Source organism: Thalia democratica, chromosome 4, assembly GCF_965202585.1.
Source record: "Thalia democratica chromosome 4, ktThaDemo2.hap1.1, whole genome shotgun sequence".
Classification (NCBI taxonomy): Eukaryota; Metazoa; Chordata; class Thaliacea; order Salpida; family Salpidae; genus Thalia; species Thalia democratica.
The window spans coordinates 49,213,324-49,237,785 of NC_139168.1; the positions used below are offsets into that span (position 1 = coordinate 49,213,324).

The 24,462-nt window shown below is 23.5% G+C and overlaps 1 protein-coding gene across 1 annotated transcript; it reads left to right on the forward strand.

Annotated features, from left to right (window-relative positions):
- Positions 1-11,944: 11,944 nt before the first annotated feature.
- On the forward strand, positions 11,945-23,568 carry LOC145833424 (protein turtle homolog B-like). The gene is made up of 11 exons (XM_082940601.1): positions 11,945-11,978; positions 13,859-14,004; positions 14,270-14,399; positions 14,545-14,650; positions 14,944-15,119; positions 16,426-16,568; positions 17,062-17,200; positions 19,206-19,320; positions 19,787-19,974; positions 21,737-21,902; positions 23,502-23,568. Exons 1-11 carry the CDS (start codon positions 11,945-11,947, stop codon positions 23,566-23,568), a joined length of 1,410 nt encoding a protein of 469 aa, XP_082796727.1.
- The last annotated feature ends 894 nt before the right edge of the window (positions 23,569-24,462 follow it).

A 24,462-nucleotide genomic window follows, 5' to 3' on the forward strand; every position in this document is an offset into this window, starting at 1 on the left:
ATTAAACTACATAGACACTTTATACAACGAATAAAGTTAACACAAAAATTAGCAATTAACATTTGTAATTCATGATAATAAGTAGCTAGGTAGCTTATTACTTATCTAAGAAAAATATTTTCAAAAGAATAAATGAAAAAGTTCATTATAGTTATAAGATTTTTAAAGCTTTACTTCAAAAAAAAACATTGACGCTTTAGAAAACTAAAATGCTTATATCTGATAACCATAATTTGTTAGATTTAAAATCCGTAAGCTTCAATAAAATATTAACTAACAATTCAAGATTAATTAATTGTTCAATTAACAACATAGATTTAGAATAAATTAAGATATTATGTAATAGGGTGTTAAATTCTATTTATTAAAATAAGTAGAGCCTTTCGTGAATTAAAAACAACTGATTTTGTACGTAATACTTTTTTTGACTGACTGGCATTTCGCTGCTCATAAAGTATAAACAGCTCTACAAATTTTGTGAAATATTTTGAACAAAATTTTACATTTTTTTTTATTCAAAAAATATATATTTATAATAAATTTACCTAACACATAATTACTTATCTTTTTTTCATATGTTCGCTAATGTTTTACTGGCTATGTATAGTTCTTTTAATTTTATAAGCAGCAAAACTTCGTAAGTCAAATAAACTATCTGTTACTTTTTCCAACAATTTATACAATACTAAGGTTTTTTTGGTCAGATAACAACGACATAAGATTACAAAACATATTGTCTTAAAATACAAACGTATAAAGTACTTTTTTATATTTATCTTAAATGAAATGTTTAAAAAAGGTACAAATTTTTATTTGCGATTTAATTAAGCTGCAATTTTATTTCAAAAATTTTAAACTTAACTAATTTTTCTAATTATAAGAATTCAATAATTTTAAGCCTACAATTTCTCAAACTTAAAGCTATATTTCTAAGAAAGTTCGACCTTAATTCAAATTTAAATCGTTTATTTTACCACGTTAAAAAAGTAGTATTAAATATAAATTTACTTAGCATTAGTCGTTTGCGTAAAAACTGTTTTTTTCAATTTTATTTAAAACACTCTTCATAATCTAGTTGTAATATAATAAGAACTAAAATAAACAAAATAAAAATTGTCAAAACTTTAATTTTTAACTCCACAGTCTTTTTGAAAGATAGTTTTTAAATACAACTTTTCTTGACTAGCTAAATAAAAAATTCATAGAGAATTGTATTTTATACTAGAAAAGTAGTAATCAAGTAATATATAAATTTTTGGTTTGAAAGTTATTTTTATTATGGTATTTTTTTAGTACTCGTTATATTAAAAAAGTACTTGGTTCTTAAGTAAAAATTTATTGACGTTTTCAAAAATTTAATTGCTGTATATGTGTGATAATATGTGATGTGGATTTTATTTTTTTAAGATTTATTTTTACTTTAGCATAAAAAACTCTAATTTGCCGGTTAGATAAAAAGTTTTTTTGTTTAGTTAAACTTAGCTTTGTGTTAGAGTTAGGGTAATGTTTAAAAATAATGTTTTCTGATATGTTTTCATAATTTTCACAACTGCTTAAGTTTCTAATAAGGAATAACTTCTAGTAAACAATTGAAATTTTAGACTTCTAAAATTAATGTAGATTTCTATTTGAATCTTAAACAATTTACAGCGGTAATTAAGTTATATGTTGTCGTATTTCGATTTATCTGAAAATAGCTTTCAAATATTTTAAATACTATAATATAAAACTTCAAAGATTTTATACAACAAAAACAACTTCAAGAAAATTGAATTATTTATTAATCTTATATCTATAAAATTATTGCTAGTTGTATAATAAGTAAGAGTGTACCTTAATAATATAAGTTATTATTTATAAAGACAATAACAAAAGTTATACTTTCAAGGTAAGGATGAATGTTAAGCTAAAACTTTTAAACAAATGTTTTTTTTCTTGTGAGTATAAATTAAGTTTAAATTTTCTAATAAATTAATATATAATGAATATGTTAAGAATTGTGTAAAAAATTTGTAAATATCATTAGTTATATATATGAATCTATAATTTTTTTCTAGAATGAGTAACTGTTTATAAAGGTAGGTTTTAAGACTGATAACAGACTGATAACAATAATATCATACGCTAGTTTGTACGTTTTGCTTTTACCATTAAAAAGATTTTGCTGTTACGTATAAACTAAAGAAAATACTTTTAAATTACATTAACATTAAAAAAACATAAGCATCAATGAATGCAGTTTTTTTTTAACACATCTCTATCATCTAAATTAAATAGAAAATATTACTAAAGTAATTTGTCATATACTTTATCACTATTCGTTTTCTTTTTTTTTATTTAAAGAGTTAAAAGCATTTTTTTATCTTAAAACAGGTTAAAGTACTTAGTACTTTTGTTTGATTTTTTTGCCGTTTAGCACTTATTGTTTCAAAAGTTGAGTTTATCAATAAGCTTATATAATAACTACGAGTATATATTTTTAGATTAATATTGTTAATAAGTATGTTTCCTAAATGTTTGCCAAGCGTCGAAAATAAATTAGCTTTAAAAAGATGAATTTCTTAAAGTACGTAGCGTAACTTAGTGGTAAATGTTTGTAAAGTTTTCTTTAGTACTTTAAATCAGTGGTCGGCACGGTGTACAGTGGTGCACACTAGTGTACATGAACTTTCTTTTAGGGTGCATGAGACTTTTGGGGTGCATGAAACTTATTTTGGGGTACATGAATTTTTTTTTTTCGCGCAGAAATTAAATTAAAGTTTTTTTTATAAATCTTTCTACATTTAAGACATATTCAATTTTGATATCTAATTGACCATTTTGTTGTTAATAAAATGACCATTATTGTACTTACCTAGTTCTACTCTGTTACATTATGTAAAAATTCTTCCACCCCTAGCCCCCCAAAGAAAAACCGAAGTGAGCAAATCTCATAGATTCTTAAAACAAAATAAAAAATTATTAAGTTAACGTAACTAAACATTTATATTTACCATTTAATAAAAAGTACCAAGACAACTGATTGTTAATTGGGGTAGTGGCAATGTATTAAATTAATCTATTTAGTACATGGTTGATACAAGTAAAATATTGTTGTAAAAATTAGATCATCGATATTAAAAGTCTATTGAGATAGATAGGGTAAACTGGTAAATGGTTGTAAGAATTAACTGAGTGTTACCGAACTATTAAAAAAACGATTAAAAAAGTTTACATATTCTTAAACACTAGCGGCGCTAAAGAATGCAAATTTGGTGCACAGAATTTTAGTTTTTGTTTTAGGGTTCACGGATTCGAAGTAGCGTGCCGACCACTGCTTTAAATTACTAAAAGTTTTGAAACGTGTTGACAACTAATTGCTTTTCATATGTCTAAAATATAAATTATATTACAATACTTTTTAGTACTATTATATTATTTAAAGTGATATATTTAAAAAGTAGTTTTGAAAATGTTTAAACAATATCTATTTTAATTTTGTGAAACTTAAAGCTTGTCAGACGTAATAAAAGTCTTTACATGTTAACTAAATTTAAAATCAAAGAATTTTTGCTTTCTAATATAATTAACGATATATTTAAAGTGTTTAAAAACGGTTTTCTTAACTTAATATTATTGCACAAAAACTTTGCTATACTATAACAAAAATATTATATGAATTTTTTTGTAGATATAAAAACTAAGTTTTAATTATAAAAATTTGTTGTTATAACTTATAAAACCAAAAAATATATACAATATGCTCAATTTATTTTTTTATCAGTTTTGTAATATATATTGAAGTAATTAAACGATTATATCTTTTTACAAAAACATTTGACCATATTTTATTCAAACTACTCTTTGTAAAAATTAAACTTAGTGTAAATATTTTTAATAGCTTTTTATGCACCACTGTTTGCACTTAATTCATATGTTTTATTTTATAGTTTTATAAGAATACAAAAAGTCTGTAATAGAACACAACAAAATTAATACAAGCATTTAAATTTAATTTTTAAAGAAACAAATAACAAAATACCGCTAGTAAGAGTTCACTTTAAAAATGTATAAAGTTTATACTCATCGAGCAATTGTTGGAAGAAAACTTTTTTTAACTGAAGTAATAGTATTTTATAAAAAAGTATTTTAAAGTTTTGTCTTATTCTAGTTGGTTTATACGGCTAAATTGTAGTAACATTATTTTCAAGACGGTGTTTTGAAGTTCGGCACTTGGTAATTATTATATGTTTTGTGTAAGCTAAACTTCCTGTTTTCTTTATGATTTCAATTTAAGTAAATTTAGCACAAGTTAAATTTCGATAGTAAGATAAAAACTTTACAAAAAAGTGAAAAACAGCTAATTACTGCTAAAATATTGTTGTAAGACAGTTTTATTTTTCAGTATTCTTTTTAAGAAGTAAAACTTAAAATATTATGCGTGAAAAACAATACTTTGATTTGAATTGGTAAATATTTAATTTTCTATACTTATTTTTTAAATGTAAAAAAATAGCATTGTAAGCACTACAGTATTTCCTTACGTAAAAAAGAGTAGTTAACTACTTTAAAACATATTTTATGTATTATTACAGTTTAATTCAGTTCTAAAAGTCCTTAACATCTGGCAATAAAACAACTAAGCAATAAATTCAACATATATTTAGTTTTTGGTTCTATTTCAAAACGATAAAACTATTATTAAATCCAAGTTTTTATATAATATAGCAATACTTGACCTTTATAACACTTGAACTCTTTTGTTTAATTTTGTAACATTCTTTTTATTACGTATCATAAACCTAGCTCTTTAATTTTTTAATTTTTTTAATTTATACTATTATATACAATAAATTATATAAATTATAAAACAAATAGATTAATAGAATAATTTTAATAAATTTATTAAGTTTTAAAGATAAAATTAATAGTTATAATATAATTAAATATTTAGCTTTAAGAACCAAATTTAGTTGATATAGATAAATAAGCAAATTAGTAAAGCAAAAACTATGAATAAAACGTTTAAACTTAATAGAAAAACTTAAATTTAATTTTGATGTTTATAAAAAAATTAATGCAATATTTATGTAAATAATCACAACAACTTCTAGCATACTAAAGTTTAATTCTTGTATAAAAAATACCTAGGAAATATAGTCAATTTTCAAACTTTACAACGCTCTAAGCTTCAGAATTCGCTAATGAATAAATAAAATTATAAAACTTTTTTCAAAAAACATACAAAGAGTAAAAAAGAACAAAAAAATCATTTATAAAACATTAACAATATTATTTTTTAGGAAAACAAAACACTTGTACAAAATTTAAAGCGTGGTAAAACAAGGGTCTAGAAAGTATAATTTTGAATTTTAAACGTTTACTCAAAAGTATTGTAACAGTAAATTGGATGCTTAAAAAAATACTTCAAAATAGTTTAGTAGTTTTAATGTAAACAGAAAACATCAAACACACTAAAAATAATTAAACTAATTAATATATTTTTATTCAGTTGTAGTACACAAAGTTTTAAGCTAAAAATAATGTTTAGTGCATTTTAAATTTTGGCTTCAGACTTTTAAAAAATATAAGTACACAACACATACTAATAACCGTTTTTTCAAACTAATTAAAACATAAATAATAAAATAATTTACATTTTCCTAATTATTTTATAAGATGAATTATTTTTGCGAAGAAAAAAATGTTTATTTTCTTGGCATTTTGTTGTCTTTTATTATCTTAAACATGTTAAAGAAAATTTAGTGATTAAAAATGTGTTCTCAAAAATAATTTTGTCAAGTTTTTTATTATTTTAAAACTTTTCATAAAACTATTAGTTTTTTCTAGGATTTATATAGTATTTCTGTTATTCATTAAATGTCAAAAGGGTATTTACCATAAAAAATTGTAAAACAAATTATTTAAGTTCAAAAGCTAGTTATTTCATTTAAAAAAATGTTTTATTGATTGATACAGCTAAATTTACTTTTTTAAGTACTAACACGTATAGTTTAAAGGTTTTTTTATTTTTAAATATAAGTTATTTTTACAAACATTTACAGATTGTTTTGTTACTTTAGCAAACTAGTTATATTTTTCAAAACTAAATTTGTTTGAAAATTTTGTAAACTTATTTACTTATTGTATCTTTTAAAAAATTCGTTTCAATGCTCCCTTGCTTTAAATTTTGAAAGCTAACTTACTAAAAAGTAGAACTTTTAAAAACAAAAAATGTAATTTTAAAAATAACTAAACCACAAAAAATAAAAATAAAATTTTTATCATGTTATGAATGATTTTTGAATCAATGGTTTTTTAGGTAAATACGTTTTCTTTCGTTCTTTTTTATCATTCTAAAATTCTTGTTTTAAAGTTGCTGTTTTATAATAGTTTTTTGTTTAAAAAATAAGTGTTTAGTAGTATTAATTATGAATAAACGAAAAAGTTTTATTTCGTCAAAAGTCTTGTAATACTCCTAGCGGAAGTATTTTTTATTTTTAAAATATAAAAAATCATCTAAGTTCAAGTTTACTTAAATTAAACTATAACTAGTAAGTTTGTTTATTAAAACAAAGTAAACAACTCTTTAGAAAAAAATCAAATTCTAACGTAATTAAATGTTATAGCGTATATTGGAAAAAGTTTTTGTTTGTTTAACAGAGTTTGCAAGTGCTAGATAAAAATAACTTAATAAAACTTTATTTCTACTGAATGTATTACAATTATACTTATTTAAAAACGTTATTTCCTATCACTAGATTAATAGCAAGACATCTTTTAGCTAAATAAATAGAAGTTTATTGTATGAGAGTGAAGGCTTCTAGAAAGTAAAAAAAAAAAAAAAAATTTGGCGTAGTTAATATTTTTTTGTGATTTTTCTAAATATTTTAAATTCTACATATAAAAACAACTTTTAAAATTTCAACTAAGTTACTACAAAAATTTTATTAGTACATAAATTTAAATAAACTAAAAACTTTTTTATAATAAGTACAACGTAACAATATAGTTTAAATTAAATCTTAAATCGCACCAACTTTTGATATCAATTTAGTTTTAAAGTTCTTACTCACTAAAAACAAACTAAAAAAGTCGCTATTAATAAAAAAGTTTAACAGATAATTTGAAAATAAATATATTTTACTCAAAAAATTGCATTATAAAACATATACTTTATTTTAATAACGTACTGAGACATAATTTTAGTTTAAATATTTAAATGTATATTGTTATATTCGTCTTCATATATTTAGATCAATTGAATCAAGAAAACATCGCACTAGAAAAAGTTTAATTATGCATCACAAACTTTAGTACTTTGTTGCAATATTAAAAGCGCTATTAGTGGTATTTAAAAAAATGAAAAAAATCGTCTATATGTCAAATTTTTTAACATTTAAAGATGTTTTGACTTAGTTTATATAGACTATATTGTATACATTAGCTTGTTAAACACTTTTGTTCTAAGTTTTTTCATATAGATTGCTTTAAACTATGTTAACAACTATTAAAAACTCAGAAATATATTCAATTTGTAAATCTTTTGTTGTTTCAAAAACTTAAGTTGTGCAACTTTATTCATTTAAAGCATTTAACAAGCAAATTTAGTTATAGAAGGATTTTAACTTTAAAAGCTATAACGTTTTTGCTACTATATAAATTGTAGATTTAAAAGTATATTTTTTACCACCTTTGTACTTTTATTTTAAAACAGTTGTATTTTTTGGACTAATATTTTTGTATACTACATATTTTTCTTAGTTCACGATTTTCTTAAACAACACTTATGACAGTGTACAAACTATTGACTACTCTTAAAAAATAGCTTTTTATATGAAAAAAACAATTTACAAAAATTGCAAACAGCAAAAAAAATGCTGTCGTTAGAAGGCGTAACAGAGTTTAGCTATGAAATTTCTGAAGATTTAGAAAAAAGATTGTAATTAAATTTTTTTAAACTTAAATGGATACAGTGATTTCAAATATAGTTAGCGTAGGTTAAATAAACTTCGCTCATAATTAAGTTTAGCGAGGTTAAATTGTAATAAATTTAAATCATTTTAGACACTAATGATTCAATGGTAAAATCGACAAACAACTTAAAAGAGAACCGCTTAAAGCTTGATGACCAAAACTTTGATTAAAATTATCTTAAGGTGACGTTATGCTTGCTTAATAATTTAAATATCTTTTTCTTAAACTTTTTCTTTTTCTGAGATTTTTATTTTTATTCAAAGTTAAAAAAACATTTATTCTATAAGAAACTATGGATAAGAGTACCAAGCATTTCAACAAAAGTAGTTTTGATTAAACTTTACAGTTTGTACTCATTTTTTATTGTATTAGAGAAGTTCTAGTTTAAGCTGTATGTTGTATTATAAAAGTCATGTGCTTAGTTGTAAGTTTTAAAGTAATAAATTTGGTAACTTTGATAAAGTTGGTAGAATATAGTAATGCTTTGAAATATTAAAGATAGTTAATATAAACACAGTATTTAGATTTTTAAAGTCCCTCAACTATCAATAAACTTGATCAGATTCATAAAAAATTATAAAATATAAGTACATAAGTTTTATAAAACTTAATAAATCTACTTTGTAAGAAAATTAAAACAAAACATTCTAATATTAGTCTTAAAGTGTTTTATTTTCTTCCTGTACTTCAAAATCGAGTTGAAATAAAGGTTTGAATATACCAATTCGATCATTAGAACACGGGCTATCGGTAAAATGAGACCAGATTATTCTGTACAAACCTTTTTGTAAACTTGAGCTTGTAAACTTGTAATCGTAAGCTTGAGCATACGCAAGTCCATGCTTAGTCTCTATTTGACTTTCGCCGAAGTTATCTTCGATTTACTTCGAAATAATATAAAAGTCTCTAAAAAAAGCAACAATTTACAATCTGCAAATCTTTTACGCTTGATAATAATAAACTACTTATCCTAGTTCGTATCTATAAAATGTAAAGTTTAGAATTTCTTATAAATTTCACATTTTTTATGTATAATAAAAAAAGTATTTGTTTAGAAACTGGTATTTTACAAAAGTTACAAAAATCACATGTAATAACGAATAAAAACTTATGGTTTAGCATGAATTTCTTAAAATAATCTGAGTCTTAAAAAATTTTTTGTTCTTAATTTATTATTTATTTATAAAGTGTTTTGTTTGTTAGTTATAAAAATGTATTCCGTATAGTTTACTTTGATTAAATACCAATATAATATTTAAAAGACTCTTTTGTATAATACTAACTTATTAGAAGCCAGTTATATGCACAAGTCTGAAAGTTTTATATTTTAATAGTTTTTAAACAAAGTTATTGAGTATTGAAATACAACTTTTTTATACATTTAACTATTCAAAAGCTAAATATTTTAGTAAAAGTTTAAACAATTTACTATCTGCACATATTTCATTTTTACTAGTTAATTACATAAGACATTTAGCTAAACTTATTTTATTAAAATATTTTATCGAAAAAAATAAGAATACCTGATATGAAACTTAATAACCATACTTACTCAATCAATACATAATATTCATAATTTTTTTTCAATAAATCTTGCATTGCTTTATTTTAAACAAATATACATCTGGAGAAGTCAAAAAGAATTAAAAAAGAATAACTTAAAAGCATTAAATTTTAAATTGTATGTTTATACTTAAAAACTACTTTTAGCAACAATAAAATTTAACTGTAAAGTAAAAAGTATACTAACTTCCAAGTGTATGTTAAAAATTATAAGTACTGCAATATTCAATATCTTACAATTCGAACATATTTATAAATAGGAGCTAACTTGACCTAACCGAGAGAAAAAAAAAACTCGATTGAAAAAAAAACATTGCTAGAGCAGAAGAAAAAGAATAACGATTAGTAAAAGATGATTTTTTAGTGTAAGTCGCTTATGTTAAACACAGTAAAAAGACAAAATGTGTTTTATTTACACAAAAAAAACAATATGAACTTTAGGCTGGACACTAAATTTAAGCAACTAAAACTAAGACTTAGTTAATTAAATATTGTTTAGTTTTTTTATGGCATTGCAAGCGACAAATTCAAGGGTCAATAATGACAAAGTTAACGATTAAAAGTATGTTTTTATGATAAAATAATTTTTTTTATTATGCTTTTTATTTATCTTTAAAAAAAAATTATAGTTTAGTAGTTTTCGTTAGTAGATTTAAATAAATATTAAATTAAAACATCATTCAAAGTCTTTTACTGCATTTAAATTAAAGTTTTCAGTAAAATATTTTCATTAAAACTGAGCTACAAACAAAGTTATATCTACTAAATCTGTTTTGAAAATATTTTAACAGTTTAGTTCTACACAGTTAAGAAACTTTTTTTCAAATAAAACAAGTTGAGAACGCTGTAACTTAGCACAATTAGATTTAGTATTAAAAAGTAAAAGTACAACATGATGATAAAATAGAGTTCTCAGGTAGTTAAAAAGTCTAAGTTTTTATCAGTCTGTTATAAGGATTTTTAAAGCTAAATTGTATTTTTAAAAAAACTACTGTTCTTTTAATGTATTTATCAAGGGTTAACCAAAAATTTTATCGAAAGACAAAGTTTAAGTATTTAATTTAGTAACGATAAAAGATTAAATATTATAAAAATAAGTAAAATAAAAGTTACTTTTAAATAGAACACAGACAAGTAGACTTTTGTTATTTTTTTCGGTAAAAAAATATTAACTCTAAAAATTTAAAAATAAACAACAAACTATTTTGTTTTTTATAAAACTAATCGAACAAACTTTACAAAATTTATTTTTATTTTGTATTTATGTTCGTAACTAAATTTATCTATTATTAGACCCTTTGTTTTTGTTTTTTTTGAGTATAAGATAATATTCGTTGTTAATAACTAAAATTATAAATACTGTTGTTTGTAATTTTTTTCTCAAAATTTACAAAAACTGTTTAAGGTGGTTTAAATTAAGATGATGTAATATTTTTCGACCTTTTTTCTCGAACTACACATTGTAAAAAGTAATTTTTTTAAATAGTTTTTATTAGTTTCACAAAACTAAGCTTATTTAATTATTAGTATTTAATTTTTTAATTTAGTTTTAAAGTTTATAAAATAATCAAATATATAAAACGAGACTTTAGTTTAGACGTAAAAAATCTTTACACATAGTAATTATACAGTCATAAACAGGTTTTTTAAATAATGAAAAAATTCACTTGGTTAAATTTGCTACTAAGCGGTAAAATTCTATAAATACATAAAATAATCTTATGATGTATGGTTTAGTTGGATATGGGAAGAAATATAACTTACCTTAAACCGAAATTTTATATTTCTTGCATTTATTTTTTGTTATTAATTTTTGATACTTTTTGTAAAACCAGCTCGTACATTCCACTACTAAAAAAATCAGGTAAGAAATTAGCATGTGTTAAATAAAGACAAACTCAATAACTAGTTACATTTCAAATAGTTTTTAATTGATAAAAGTTGCAAAAAAACTTTCTATGCTTTTTTGTTATACTAATTGCTATTTACAGTATTATTTTAAGCTATTTTTATTGATAGCTTGTCAAGGCACTTTCCAACTTTATTGCAAGTTGTCACTAGTAAAGATCGATATTATATCGTATTTTCTCTTTAGTGTCTTTCATAATTTTTACTGAACTTAAAGCTATGTTGTCACGTCTTTAAAGCGTAGAAAATGTTTCTAAGAAGAAAGCTTTAAATATTTGTTCTACTAAAGAGTTTAGTTTTATGTAATACAAAGCTTTTTTCTTACATCTATTGTTTTAGGTAAACATGTTTGTCTGTGTTTGAAACAAACATTTATCTTTTTTTGTAAATATAAAAATATTTATCAGATATTTTTAGCTTTTTATAAGCTAATATATAGTTTTAAATCTTTGAATCGTTTAGTAGAAGGTCAAAGAGTTTTAAACGCTTGTTATACGGCCAAATTTCCTTCTTTATAATGGCTGAATTTCAATATTCAGTTGGCAAGTATGGTAAATCAAAGTCAATAATTGTATTATTAACAAAACATAGCTTTCTTTTTACAGTCATCAAATGAAGCAGCATTACATATGCTATACTATTAAGTATTCCGTTTAGTTGTGTACTTAATCTGCAATTAAAACGACAATCAACATACAAATGGGTTAATTTTTTTAATCGCCTACCATTCTGTTTACTATCGGAAGATTATTGCAATTGGCAAATTGATTTTCCGACCATATACACATTGCAGGCAGCTCTTTTGAGCTATATACCGAGCAGCAGTATTATTGATTAACGTTCACTGCAAAACTGAGCTTTATTTTTTTCAAGTTTACGTACCACAATATTTTTCTTCACAATAAACTAAAATCTGAAATTTAACAGCTAAAATATATTCAATGTTTTGTAATTAAGTACGCGTTATTACTTAAAAAAACATTCACTTTTACAAATTATTTAAAGTCCTTTTTATTATAAAATTTTGTTTTTAATTTTCCTAATTTTAAAATATTAAAAAAAAACACAATTATAATTTCTTAATAACAAAGCTTATATGAAAAAAAAAATTTATCTCAATCATATTACCTGTATAAATGAAACTCCTTTTTTTTATGTAATAATAATAAACTATTCAAAAAGTTTTTCACTTAATACATTTTTTATTATGTGTAGAAAAAAAATTAAAACATAAATAAACAAATTACAAGTTGTAAGATATATATTTTTAATGTAATTTTGAATATTTTTCTAAAGACCATAAAAGTCAAATAAAGTAATTTTTAAACACTAACACAAACATCATTACAGTTTGACTAAAACAGGTACTATTTTATTAAATTTAACTTTTTTCAACTTTAACTGCTAAATAAGAGCATAAGTAGAGTAAAAATAGAAAGTTTTTCTCGGGAATTAAAAAAACAAAGGTTGCTGTTGTTTAGAAGTTTATTAAATACTATAGGTTTTTTAAATACAACGTACTTTTAAAATGAGATTAGTATTTAAAATATGTATTTAGATTTAAAATAAAAGGGAAAAACACTTATGCTACAAAGCTTAAAGAATATTTAACAAACATAAACGATTTCCTTCCTAATATAAGCTGAAGTGAAAACGTAATTAGTCAATTTATCTTCAGAATAAATTATAATTTCTGATGAAATATTTAATTTACAATTATTAGCAGGAATATTTCGTTATCTTTTTAACCTCATTTTTTGTTCACTTGTTTTAAGGTAAGTGGAAAGATTTTGAAATGTTTTTGTCACCCCTCAGCAACAATTAATGAATAATTCATCTTCCACACTTTAATAATTTAATTGGCTTCACAAGGCTACTTCCAGTTATTTAAACTGAAAGAAGATTAAATTTACAAAACTATTAAAGTTAAATTAAGCAGTTAAATTGAGATTAAAGTCTTTCTGTAGTAGTTTATATATTTTTATGTTTTCATTTCGGATTTTAAGATTTTTTAGTGTACAAATTTTAGTCTTTGTTTTAATTTTAATTAGCAGTTTTTGTAGTAACCTACAGCTTAATCTAATTATGTACCACTTTGTAAAAGATCGTACGACCAGCTTACTGATAACAAAAACTAGTTTGAAAATTAAAACTTTTAAATAAGTGTTTTGGGTTTATATTACTTGCACTTTTAAACAAATTTTTTTGTTTTTTGAATTGCAAATACTAAGATAAAGAAAAAATATATTGGCATCTCATTTAATAAAAATATTATTAGTTTACGTAGTTGTGTACATTTAGAAATAAAAAATTTCACATAACAAAAATTTCCGATATCTATGACATAACTTAGGCTTGAGTTATCAAAATTACAGAACTTAAAAAAACATGACATTACTTTATTTACTTATAGTAACAACATTATTTTTAGCAACCCCGCACTTCGACTCATATCCTTCACAATCAATCTACGAGCTTGATCAAGGTCAAACACTCACAATACCGTGCTCGGCTAAGGGAAACCCAAAACCAGATATTAATTGGATGAAGGACCAGTCTCCTTTAATATTGAAATTAGTATGTTTTAAAGATAAAATGTGTTTTAAAATTTTACTTTGGCAAATTAACACTTTTATAGATAAAAACTAAATGAAGCAAGCAGTAAAAAGTTGGTGTTACTTAATAAAGTTATTTTTTTGTATTTAATTGTTCTTTTTTATCTTGTATTTAAAATTTGAATTGCTACTTTTATTGAATTACAAAACTATTTATTTAACTTTTTGTTGTACTTAAATCTTACTAGTTGGTCAACACTTAAAACAAATCTTTTATTTTAACATAGAATGAAGTTGATGTTAAAGATGGAACTTTAATTCTCAGCAATTTACAACCATACCAGACTGGCAGGTACACATGTAAAGCCACAAACTTGCAGGGTCAAGTTCAAACTCATGTTGATGTTTTAGTGCGAGGTATTATATCCAACAGTTTATAATTTTTTTTTACGAAATTAAAAAAATGTATTACTAAAAAAAACAATGTACTTATATATCTTTTCTTAAATTCTAAGCTTTAACACTTAGTTGAAATATAACTGCATACTTTTTTGACTTTCAGCACCACCTATTTTTGTGACAAAACCTAAAGTCGGTGAAGTAAATGAAGGTGATACAATTCAAATGCAGTGTAAAGCTGTTGGGTATCCGACACAGATAAAGTATAGGTATTAATTTGTTTTACTTTTGTTCAATAAAAATTATAAAAATTAACATTGACTGTTAAATATGATATCAAAATAGTAATACACTAGACGTTTACTTAAACAAAAACAAATTTTATCTAATAAATGCTTACAATCAAAAATTCAACAAACACATGTAAAACTAATGTAATGTCTCCAAATTATTCACGTTAAAAAAACTAAACTAAAAATTAAACGATCTCTCTTACTTGGTTACTAGTAAGCATGTTTTCGAACAGTTAAGAAAAAACTAACAAGAGAATAAAAATGTACAGTTGGTATTTGAACAACACGATGATTAGTCCGTATTCGGTCGGACGTAATTTTGACGATAAAGGTGAAGATTTGTTCATACACAAAGTTCGGTCAAACGATAGTGGCCTCATAACTTGTGTTGCAAGTAATGGTGTTGGAGAACCAACAAAAGCATCTATCAGTTTGATTGTTCAGTGTTGGTTTTAAGTATTCTTATATAAGAAAAACTATTGATTGACAATAAGCAGAATTGAAAAGTTTAATAACTCATAAAATTTTAAATTTATTTAAACTAATATATTAACTTCTGAATAAAATTTCTTTTTAAATAAAAAAATAATTTCAAAACAAAGATTATATTTTATAAAACCATTTTCAAAGATATTTACCAAATTGTTCTAAAACAAATTTGAGAACAAGTAGCGTATAGTATTTATTGTAAACTAGAGGTTTTTACTTCGCTTATTATTTTATTAGTGACTTAGATATTTTTCTTTAAAGCCAGTTTACGGAATAAAAATATAGCAATATTTTTTATTTATTAAGATTTAAGTTTCTGATAGCTTTTAAATTTATATTTTTATTTAACAAACCTATTTGTTGCCATTTAAGGGTGTAATTAGTTCTAAAATCAAAGATGTCTTTAAAAAAAAATTTGCGAAAATCTAATTAAAACCTCTTAGACGTCTACTATGGTAACTTTTAGAAAATTTTATGAAAATGTTTTTAAAACTTATTCAAATTAGATAAGCTAATTTATGTATTTTTGTCCGTAAAATTTTGTTCCTTTTACATATATTATACATGGACTTTCTTTTAAACTTAAAGTAAAATAAATTTATGTTTTACATGTGAATAAAACGTTAAAACACTAATTGTTTTAGATATAATGGAAACAATAAAAGTCATTGTAAAAAGAATTACTCTTAAGCTATGTATTTCTAAAAGAAAACTATTTTTTAAATTTAGGTCGACCACTAAAAGATTTTATAAAAGGATAAATAAACTTTTAAAAAAATAAAATGTTTCAAAAAACTTTAGATAAAAAAAAACAACAAAGGTAACATTCTACTTATTTTGAACTAAATATATAAATTTTTTGAAAACGTTAAATGATTCATTTTGTTATAAAGTGCTGATAAAGTTTATGAAGTAACCTTTGCAAAAAGGGCACTAGATAAAGTGAAAGATCGATCTGTTTTAATATGCAGCTACGTTGCATGTATATTTAGCAAAATAGAAAAAGAATTAAGGCTGGAAAAGTAATCTAGTCGGATGAAAGCCGATTACTCGCTGCCATAGCAACTCGAGGCGCCGCGTTGGTGCCGCAAAATTTGTTTTTGATCGCTCCTAAACATCGCAAAATCAATACGACCATCAGCTTTGTTATCTAAACCTCTATAGAAAAATATTACTCGCTCGAGTCTACTTTAGTATATTTCTTTATAAAAGCAATATGTTAAGCAGATAACTAATGTAGATTAACTTTGCTATACTTGCAGTCAAGGCTAAGCCGCTTCAACTACCAGCCACTCAGTACGCTGGTTTAGGACTGACCATTACTCTGGACTGCCCTGCGTTATCTGTGCCTCCTGTTACCAGTGTAGATTGGTTTAAAAATAATCAAAAGCTTAAACTTTTTAAGGTTTGAATGTTAGAAAGCGTTGTTATTATAAAAAATAAGCGTATTTTTATATATTTAGATACATAAAGTTTTAGGTTAGATTTTTAAAGTTCATATCTTTCTATTTAGCAAACTAAACATCTAGTTATCTACAAATAAATGGAAAAAAGTTTTGTAATCTTTTTTTGATAAGATTAAAAACTTTTATTTATTAAACTAATTGAACTGTAAATAAAACCGACCTTCTCTGAACATTAATATAAAGGTTTATAAAGTTTGACTTTTTAATAACATAAAACTTTTAGTTTTTATATAAAAAGTGTTTGTAAATAAAATTATTTAATTAGTGTACTAAGACATGAAGCATGAGAGCAAAACTATAAGTATAAATTAAAAAAATTAAAAAGGTCTTGGCTATGGAGATATAAGCCATTGACTTAAAAAGCATTTAATACTTTGTTTTATTTCAAGATCAATATTTTTTACGTTTATTTCTTTATTTTATACAAAACAGACAGACCAGCACCGTAGTTTGCCTTACGAAAAACACAAGTACATGGAAACTGCGCAATTTAGTTTAAAAATTTCTACGGTAACCATCTACGACCATGGAAAGTATTCTTGCTCCCCAAGAAACATACGAGGTAGCTCAGGTATGTCAAATCCAACAGAAGTCATAGTGGTCAAGCCTCCTAAATTTTATTTACGACCAAAAGAATATTATCTCTCACAACAAGGCAAAAAGCTTGTTGTTCCTTGCAGTGGTGATGATTCGCAAGGCTCCTTAAAATGCAAAGTAAAATGGAAAAAAGTCAGTTAACACTAAATGATCTTGTTTAATTAAAAAACAACTATTTGAGTTAAAAGATTTAAAACAATACTAAGACATTTTTATACAATATACAATACATGCTATATACATTTTAGGAACATAAACGTTTTTTTTTTGTTTTTTTAGATTATACGATAACACTATTTTAATAATTTATTTACTATTAAACAGGTTTCAAGCTTAACACAACAACAAAAGCAAGTATCGTTTACATACAACGATTCAAGGTTATATATAAGTTCTTTGCGCAAAGAACACCACGGAGAGTGGAGATGTATAGTTTCAAATATAGTAGGAAAAATACAAACATCAGTTTTTATCACAGTAAACAGTAAGTTTGAACAAGTCTCCATTGAGAATACTAAGTTATCTTTATAAGGTTTTGAGATAGATGGTTTTTTTTTCAAATCTTGTTTTCTACTAAATTATACAAAAGCTTCAAACACCGATAGAAGAATTCAAAGTTAAAAAATATGGTTATAAACACTGTAGAAAACTCACTTAAAATGTTTTTAAAAAACAGTCTTATAGTGTTCAAAATCAAACTGATACTAAAAAGGTTAAATATAAAGATTAAACTCAGTAATTTATTTGTTTGAGTAGTTTTTGAGTTGTATCTCATTGTTTAAAGAAACTTTTTACATAATCACACGAAAAAAAACAGTTGATACACATTTGATAATCTTTTCATTCAAAAATAAGAGCAAACCGATCTGTAGAATATTCAAAGAATTAAGTCATAGAGTTATTTATCAAAAAATATCTAAATTATTTTTTTTTTAATTTACCAGTAATAAAAAAATATTCTAAGTTTTTAAAAGTGTTAAACTTTTTTTTTAACTTTAAACAGTTATAGTACTTTACTATTTTTTACTATTTTAATATCAATTTATTTTATTCCTAAAAAAATACTTACTAATAAGTTTAGTTTTTTGTCTTAACAACGTTATCTGCACTTTTCAAGATTAAATGAATTATTTTATGTGAATAAAAGATAAAACATTCACCTTTTTTATTTCTATTTTTGTGTTTAAACAAAGATTTTATGACTTTAAAAAGTAATTGGTACTGAGGTAAAAAACTTTTATATACCTTATCAAATTAAATTTTGTAAGCACATACCATTGTTTTCCTATTTTTGTTCTAAAGATTAATTTAAAGGAATTGTTTAAACTAAAATCATCATTTATTCTGTAATAAGTTGTTTTTAAGCCCATAAATACTATTTATTTATAAATTCCAGTTTATATATGCTTTTATTTTGTTTAAAGCATACAGTTAACTCAGTAAAAATATTTTACTTTAAAATTTATTACACTTCTATGATTCCTTTTTTAGTTTTATTTAACTTGACTAATACATTTTGATAGTACTTTAAAAAAATCATTTTAAAAAAATCTTGTATACTTTTTAGTTTTTAAGAAAAAGTATAAGATAAAAGGGTTTTTAGTAAGTTTTTATTAGAAAGTGCTACAAAGTTTAATGTATTAAAGTTTTAATAAAAAGGAAACTGTTATTTAACTGTTCAACAGAAATTTTTCAAAGAAAGTTTTTCTTAGTTTTAAATTATGTCAGACTAAAGCATATCTAAGGTCGTTATATTAGTACTTTTACTAATTTTTAATTTTTCTTCAAAATATTATAGATAAAAAATGTAACGAGGCTAAACCTTTTTGCATTCTTTATTGTATTTAGGAAGTCGACATGATACTGTTTAGTAAACATTGAACATCATCTGAGTAACTACAAAACTAGAAAAAAACGCTAGTCAAGATGCTACAGAGCTTCATATTTTTCGAAAATGTTAGTATGACTTTTTGTTTTAGATACAACACCACATGCTGTTGAAAACCAGGAGGAAATATCATCGACATCGTCTTCAGTAAAAGTTGGATGGAAACCTGGTTTTAATGGAGGATATAGACAAAGCTACCAAATTTGGTAAAAAACTCCTTCGTTAATTAAAAATTTGTTTGTCTTAATTTATTTTAATAAAAATTTGAATTTTCGATATTAAGTTTTTGTTTTTTTTTAGATACAACTTTGTTATTTGTGTAAATTTTTCAATCCTTTAAACCAGTGCTTCTGAAATGGGGTTCCGCAACGCCTCTCAGGGGTTCCGCGAAGCCTTTCGAAATTTAAAAAAGAACATTTATTTAATTAAACATTTTATGTAAAATTAAAACTAGGGGTTCCGCGGAAGAGTTGAACTTTGGAAAAGGGTTCCGCCACTAGAAAAAGGTTCAGAAGCACTGCTTTAAACTTTTATGCTACAATTTTTTTTTAATACAATTATCTAAATAAATATATGAAACAAGGTTAAAGTTTTTTGTATTTAGGAATATTGAAACTTTGTGAATAGTTTTTTTTTTTAAGTTTATAAAAGCTTTTTATATGCTTTTTACAGGTACAAAGAGCATGGTGGTAAAAACTACACCTGGAAAATATTTCAGGTCAGTAACAAATTTGGAAAAAGTCCGACATCAGCAAATATTACTGAGCTGAAAGAAGTGACGACTTACGACGTATCGATTGTTGCTGTTAACAAAATAGGCATTGGCTACTTTAGTCCTACATTTCAAGCTGTTACTACAGGTAAAAAGAAAATTCTAAGCTTATTTGTAACGATTGTGACTAAATTTCAAGAAGTAAATCGATTATGTTTTATATTAACTTATCAAAAACTAAAGTAGTTTTGGAGATTTTAAATAAAACAAAACTTGTATTACTCAAATTAGGAATTTAAAATAATTTATTCTTAATATTTAAAAACATTAACAATAAGGCATTTTTTTAGTCATATACTTTTTTATTTACAGTTTAAAATACTAGAATTCAAATGTATAAAATTTCAATTTTTAATTTTAAATACCAATTATAATGCTAATCTTCGAGCTTAGTGTTGTTTACTTAGCAGCTAATGAATGATTAAAACAAATATATACTTTAAGGCGACAACAATAAATTTTAGCTCGAAAAAATTATTAAGTTTTTTTATCGTAAACTTTATGTTTAATCATACCTTACGATTTAATGTTTATATAAGAAGTTATAGAGTAAAGTTTTGTATATTTGATTAACTTTATTTTTACTTTTAAGCTTATATTAAAAAAATTGTTAACCATAATTAAAAAAATTAAAAAAATATTCTTATTAGTTTTAGTTTATAATTATAATTAACCTTTTTAGGATTTATATATTTTTGAAGCTAAGCGTTAGTAAATTCTGTAAATATTTTAAAAGAAAGTATAGAACGTATGTTTCCCTAAAAAAGAAGAGTTTAATCTTAAAACTTTAGTTTTTTAGTTTATACTACTCTTATCTAAAAAATGTTCTTTATTTTATCATACAAATAAAGTTTACACATTTTCGCGCGAAATCATCCGTCTATTTTTTTCTTTTCGTGTCATGACGTAGGTGATTCCCCTACAATGCTGCACGTTTAAATGTTAAATAATTAATCAGCAGTGTGACTTTAGCATAAAATTAGAGCTTTTGTACTGAGCTGACTGTATGCTGTGCATGTGCGAGTGGAGCGGCTTGCGGCCGTAGGAATGTCATTAAAGCCAAAATTACTTTTTTATCATTTCAAGATTTTCAGTGAGTTTTTTTCAAAGGTATCACTTATTTGATAGTGATGGATGGTTTGTTAGTGTGCGATTCATTAAATTATTTAAAAACTGTGCATAGATAGATTATGTGTTTTAGGAATGTCTGAAGTCCATTAAGTAAGTTAAACAAAAAGTAAATTCGCCCCCCTATTAAAAGTATAACTTAATGAGTATAAACAAATACAACTAGATGTTTTGGAAATTAGTAATTTTAGATGTGGAGAACTAAAACTGCTAACATAAAGTAAAGTAAAGAAAAATTATTTTTACGTTAAATGCTTAAGATAAAGAATATAATGATTAGATTTTACAAGAATAGTATATTTAAACTGTTTCAATTTTATTACGTAAGTACAATAAATTTTTACATTTGTTTAAAACTTTTAGTAATAATATATACAAATTTTTTTGTATACAAAAACAATTTTTGTTAATAAATTAAACTTAAAACAATTCATCCATTATTTTTTATTTATTTTTCGTACTGCTTTAGATTGCAAAATATTTGTTTTTCAGTTGTTTAAGCTTTTAAAAAATATTTAAAAGTATAAGAATTTAATAAAAATAATTTTTTAAGAGCTATTTAGAAATTTTTTGATGTAGAATTTTAAAAGGCGACATAATGTATGTAACACAAAATTAAAAAAAAAAATCTTAGAAGTTAACCAGTTATTAAGATTTTAAGATTAAATCATCAATGTCGCTAATTTAAGAAGTAAAAAATTTTTTTGAACTATACATTTTAGATAATGAAGCAAAGAACTTTAAAAAAAATAAAAAAATTCCTTCGCCGACTAGCTTCTTTTGTGGAAAAAAAGATAATGGTCTTATATTTTTGAAATGGACAAAAATTCCCAAGTCCTACAATGTGACAGGATATCTAATTGAACAAAGACAAGCTCCTAACAATAGGTCAGCTTTAATAACTAAAATAGACAAAGTTTTTATGATCAAAAATTGTTTTTTGTAAAATTAAATAAGTAAACAATTACAGTTGTCTGAAATACTTTTTTCTTAATAAAAATTTGTAGCTCTGACAGACAGGTTTAAAAATGAATTTAAGAGCGTAAAAAAAAGCTACTGGCAATATTTAACTCATGTGAAGAAAAACATTAGCTACTATGTTATCAAAAAAAATCAAATTTTCAAAAACAAGTTTTATCAGTTTCAAGTGTTAGGTATAGCTGAAAACAGTTGGGGAAAACCAAGTACAGTAGTCAATGCTTCTACGAGAGGTTGAGCTTTGTTTAAACTTATTAAAATACTGTATCAAGATAACCGAACTATTGTAACTTTTATTTTCTAATACACTTCTCTTAGACACTTTTTTTTAGTAGATACTAAACATTCTAACTAAAAAATTATATATCTAAAAACATTGAAGGTAAATAAGTAACACAAACGTTAATTTTTTAAAGAAATGCTACGCAGTTTTCTAAATTGAGCAGTTTTAAAAAAAGCTTAAAATAAACAGCTAAAAATTAGTTTCATAATCAAAACCTAAACTAGTTCGCATATTATGTACAGATATAGTTTTATACGTAACTTAAAACATTAATAGTAACTTAATATTATATTAACACTTATAATAAAACTAACAAGTAATATAACATCAGTCAACTAAAAAAACAGCTTTTTTTTCTTTGTTATCTACTATTTAGCCTAAATCTTAAGTGTTCATACTAAAACTATAATATTTATAACACTATTTTTTTACTTAAATAATTCCAGAATTTTTAAAATTTATTTAGTAAGGATATTGATAAAGTACGCATATTGAACCAAGGCAAAAGTTTGTTACTTACGCTAATTGCGTACTTTACAGTTTAGAGATAAATGTATCCTTTTCACACGAAATAGTAGCTAATGGCTACTAATTTAAGTAAATATATAATACTTTTTTTTCTCATAAAATGTATGTTTTATATTTTTTATCATACTAAGATATTCTATTTGTTCATATAACTTTTTAATTTAATTTTAAAAGTATCATGATTAAAAAAATATGCTTATTTTGAAGTTTAGTATGCATTTTAGGCGTGTGCGTACCTTGTCGATGTCTCTACAGTACAATTTCATTATATAAAAGCACTAACAGAAACATTAAATACTTTCGAAATTATAAACTTAAAAAAAGCTTAATTCCATAGTTTATTTATTTTCTAGGAATATCCGTTTATAGCGAGTTAATTGAAAATGACAAAAGCAATAAAAAATTGATTGCAACTGCTATTTCTCTTAGTATGTTTTTTATAATATCTATGTGCATCGTCGTTTGTTTAATTTTTAGAAAAAGTACCAATATCACAAACAACAAGACTATTTCTGAAGGTAATTTTCTGTTTGATATTTATTAAAAGTATTCAGTATTACAAAATAAACCAGAAAAATAAACACAAATATGAATTTTTAAAGAGCTGAAAAGTGTATATATATTTATAATTTTATAAGTAAAACTATGCTTTCAATCAAATATGTAGACTAGAGTTAAAAAATTATCTAATATACTAGCCAAGTTTACGAGAAAGAATCTTTCGTGGGTCGTGTATTGATGAAAAGCTACGCTGTAAAAGATTAGAAAAAATTAAAGCCAAACTGTTATGTAATGATCTTTTATTAAACACTTTTGTATACTAAAAATCAAGCTAAATGCATATTTCATAATGTTTTGTATATATAAATAGGCTAGCGGACCGTATAAGTGTACCAGCAGGAATCAGCCTACTTAAAATATAACTAACAAATTAAAAAGCAAGCGTTTATAACATGTCATATACTTATAGTCTACTACTTACATTTAAGTTACAGTTAACTGACTGATTATATCTAAAAAGATTAATTATTCAAAGCATGTAATGTTAACTTATAAACTTTTAATGATGTAAGGAGATATGTTGACCTAAAAGTTTAGAAATGTAAAAAACTTGAATCTTTTTAATATTTATGAAGGTCAGCAAAAACCTTGGGCTTGGCCATTACTTAAATAAAATATCTACAAGACTAATTCTAAATTATAAAATTACTTTTTGTATAAAACTTCTACTCCATCCGATTCGATATAACTTTAAGTTAAAAGTTTTCTTTACAATTTCATGGCGTTTTAGTTAAACGTTTTAATCTCATGTTAGCATAAATATTTGATAGCTAAAGTTTTACATAAAAAGAAAAATTCTCATTTTTTCACCTTAATCGCTTTTTCAGTGAGAAAACTAACTTAAACGTTTTTTAATGGTTGATGTAGAATAAAACTATAAAAAACATCTGTAAATACTTACTTGACAAGCTTTATTGAATAGAGTTTAAGATGCTTGTAATAAAATGTTGTTTAGTATGTGATATATACTTAGTCTTATTTGATAGTTTTAGTATAACAAGCAAACATTTAATATAATTTTTTTTTTAAATTGCAGAAATATTAGAAAATGATTCAGCTATCCATGCAAAAACGTTAGTTATTTTATAATTAATAAAC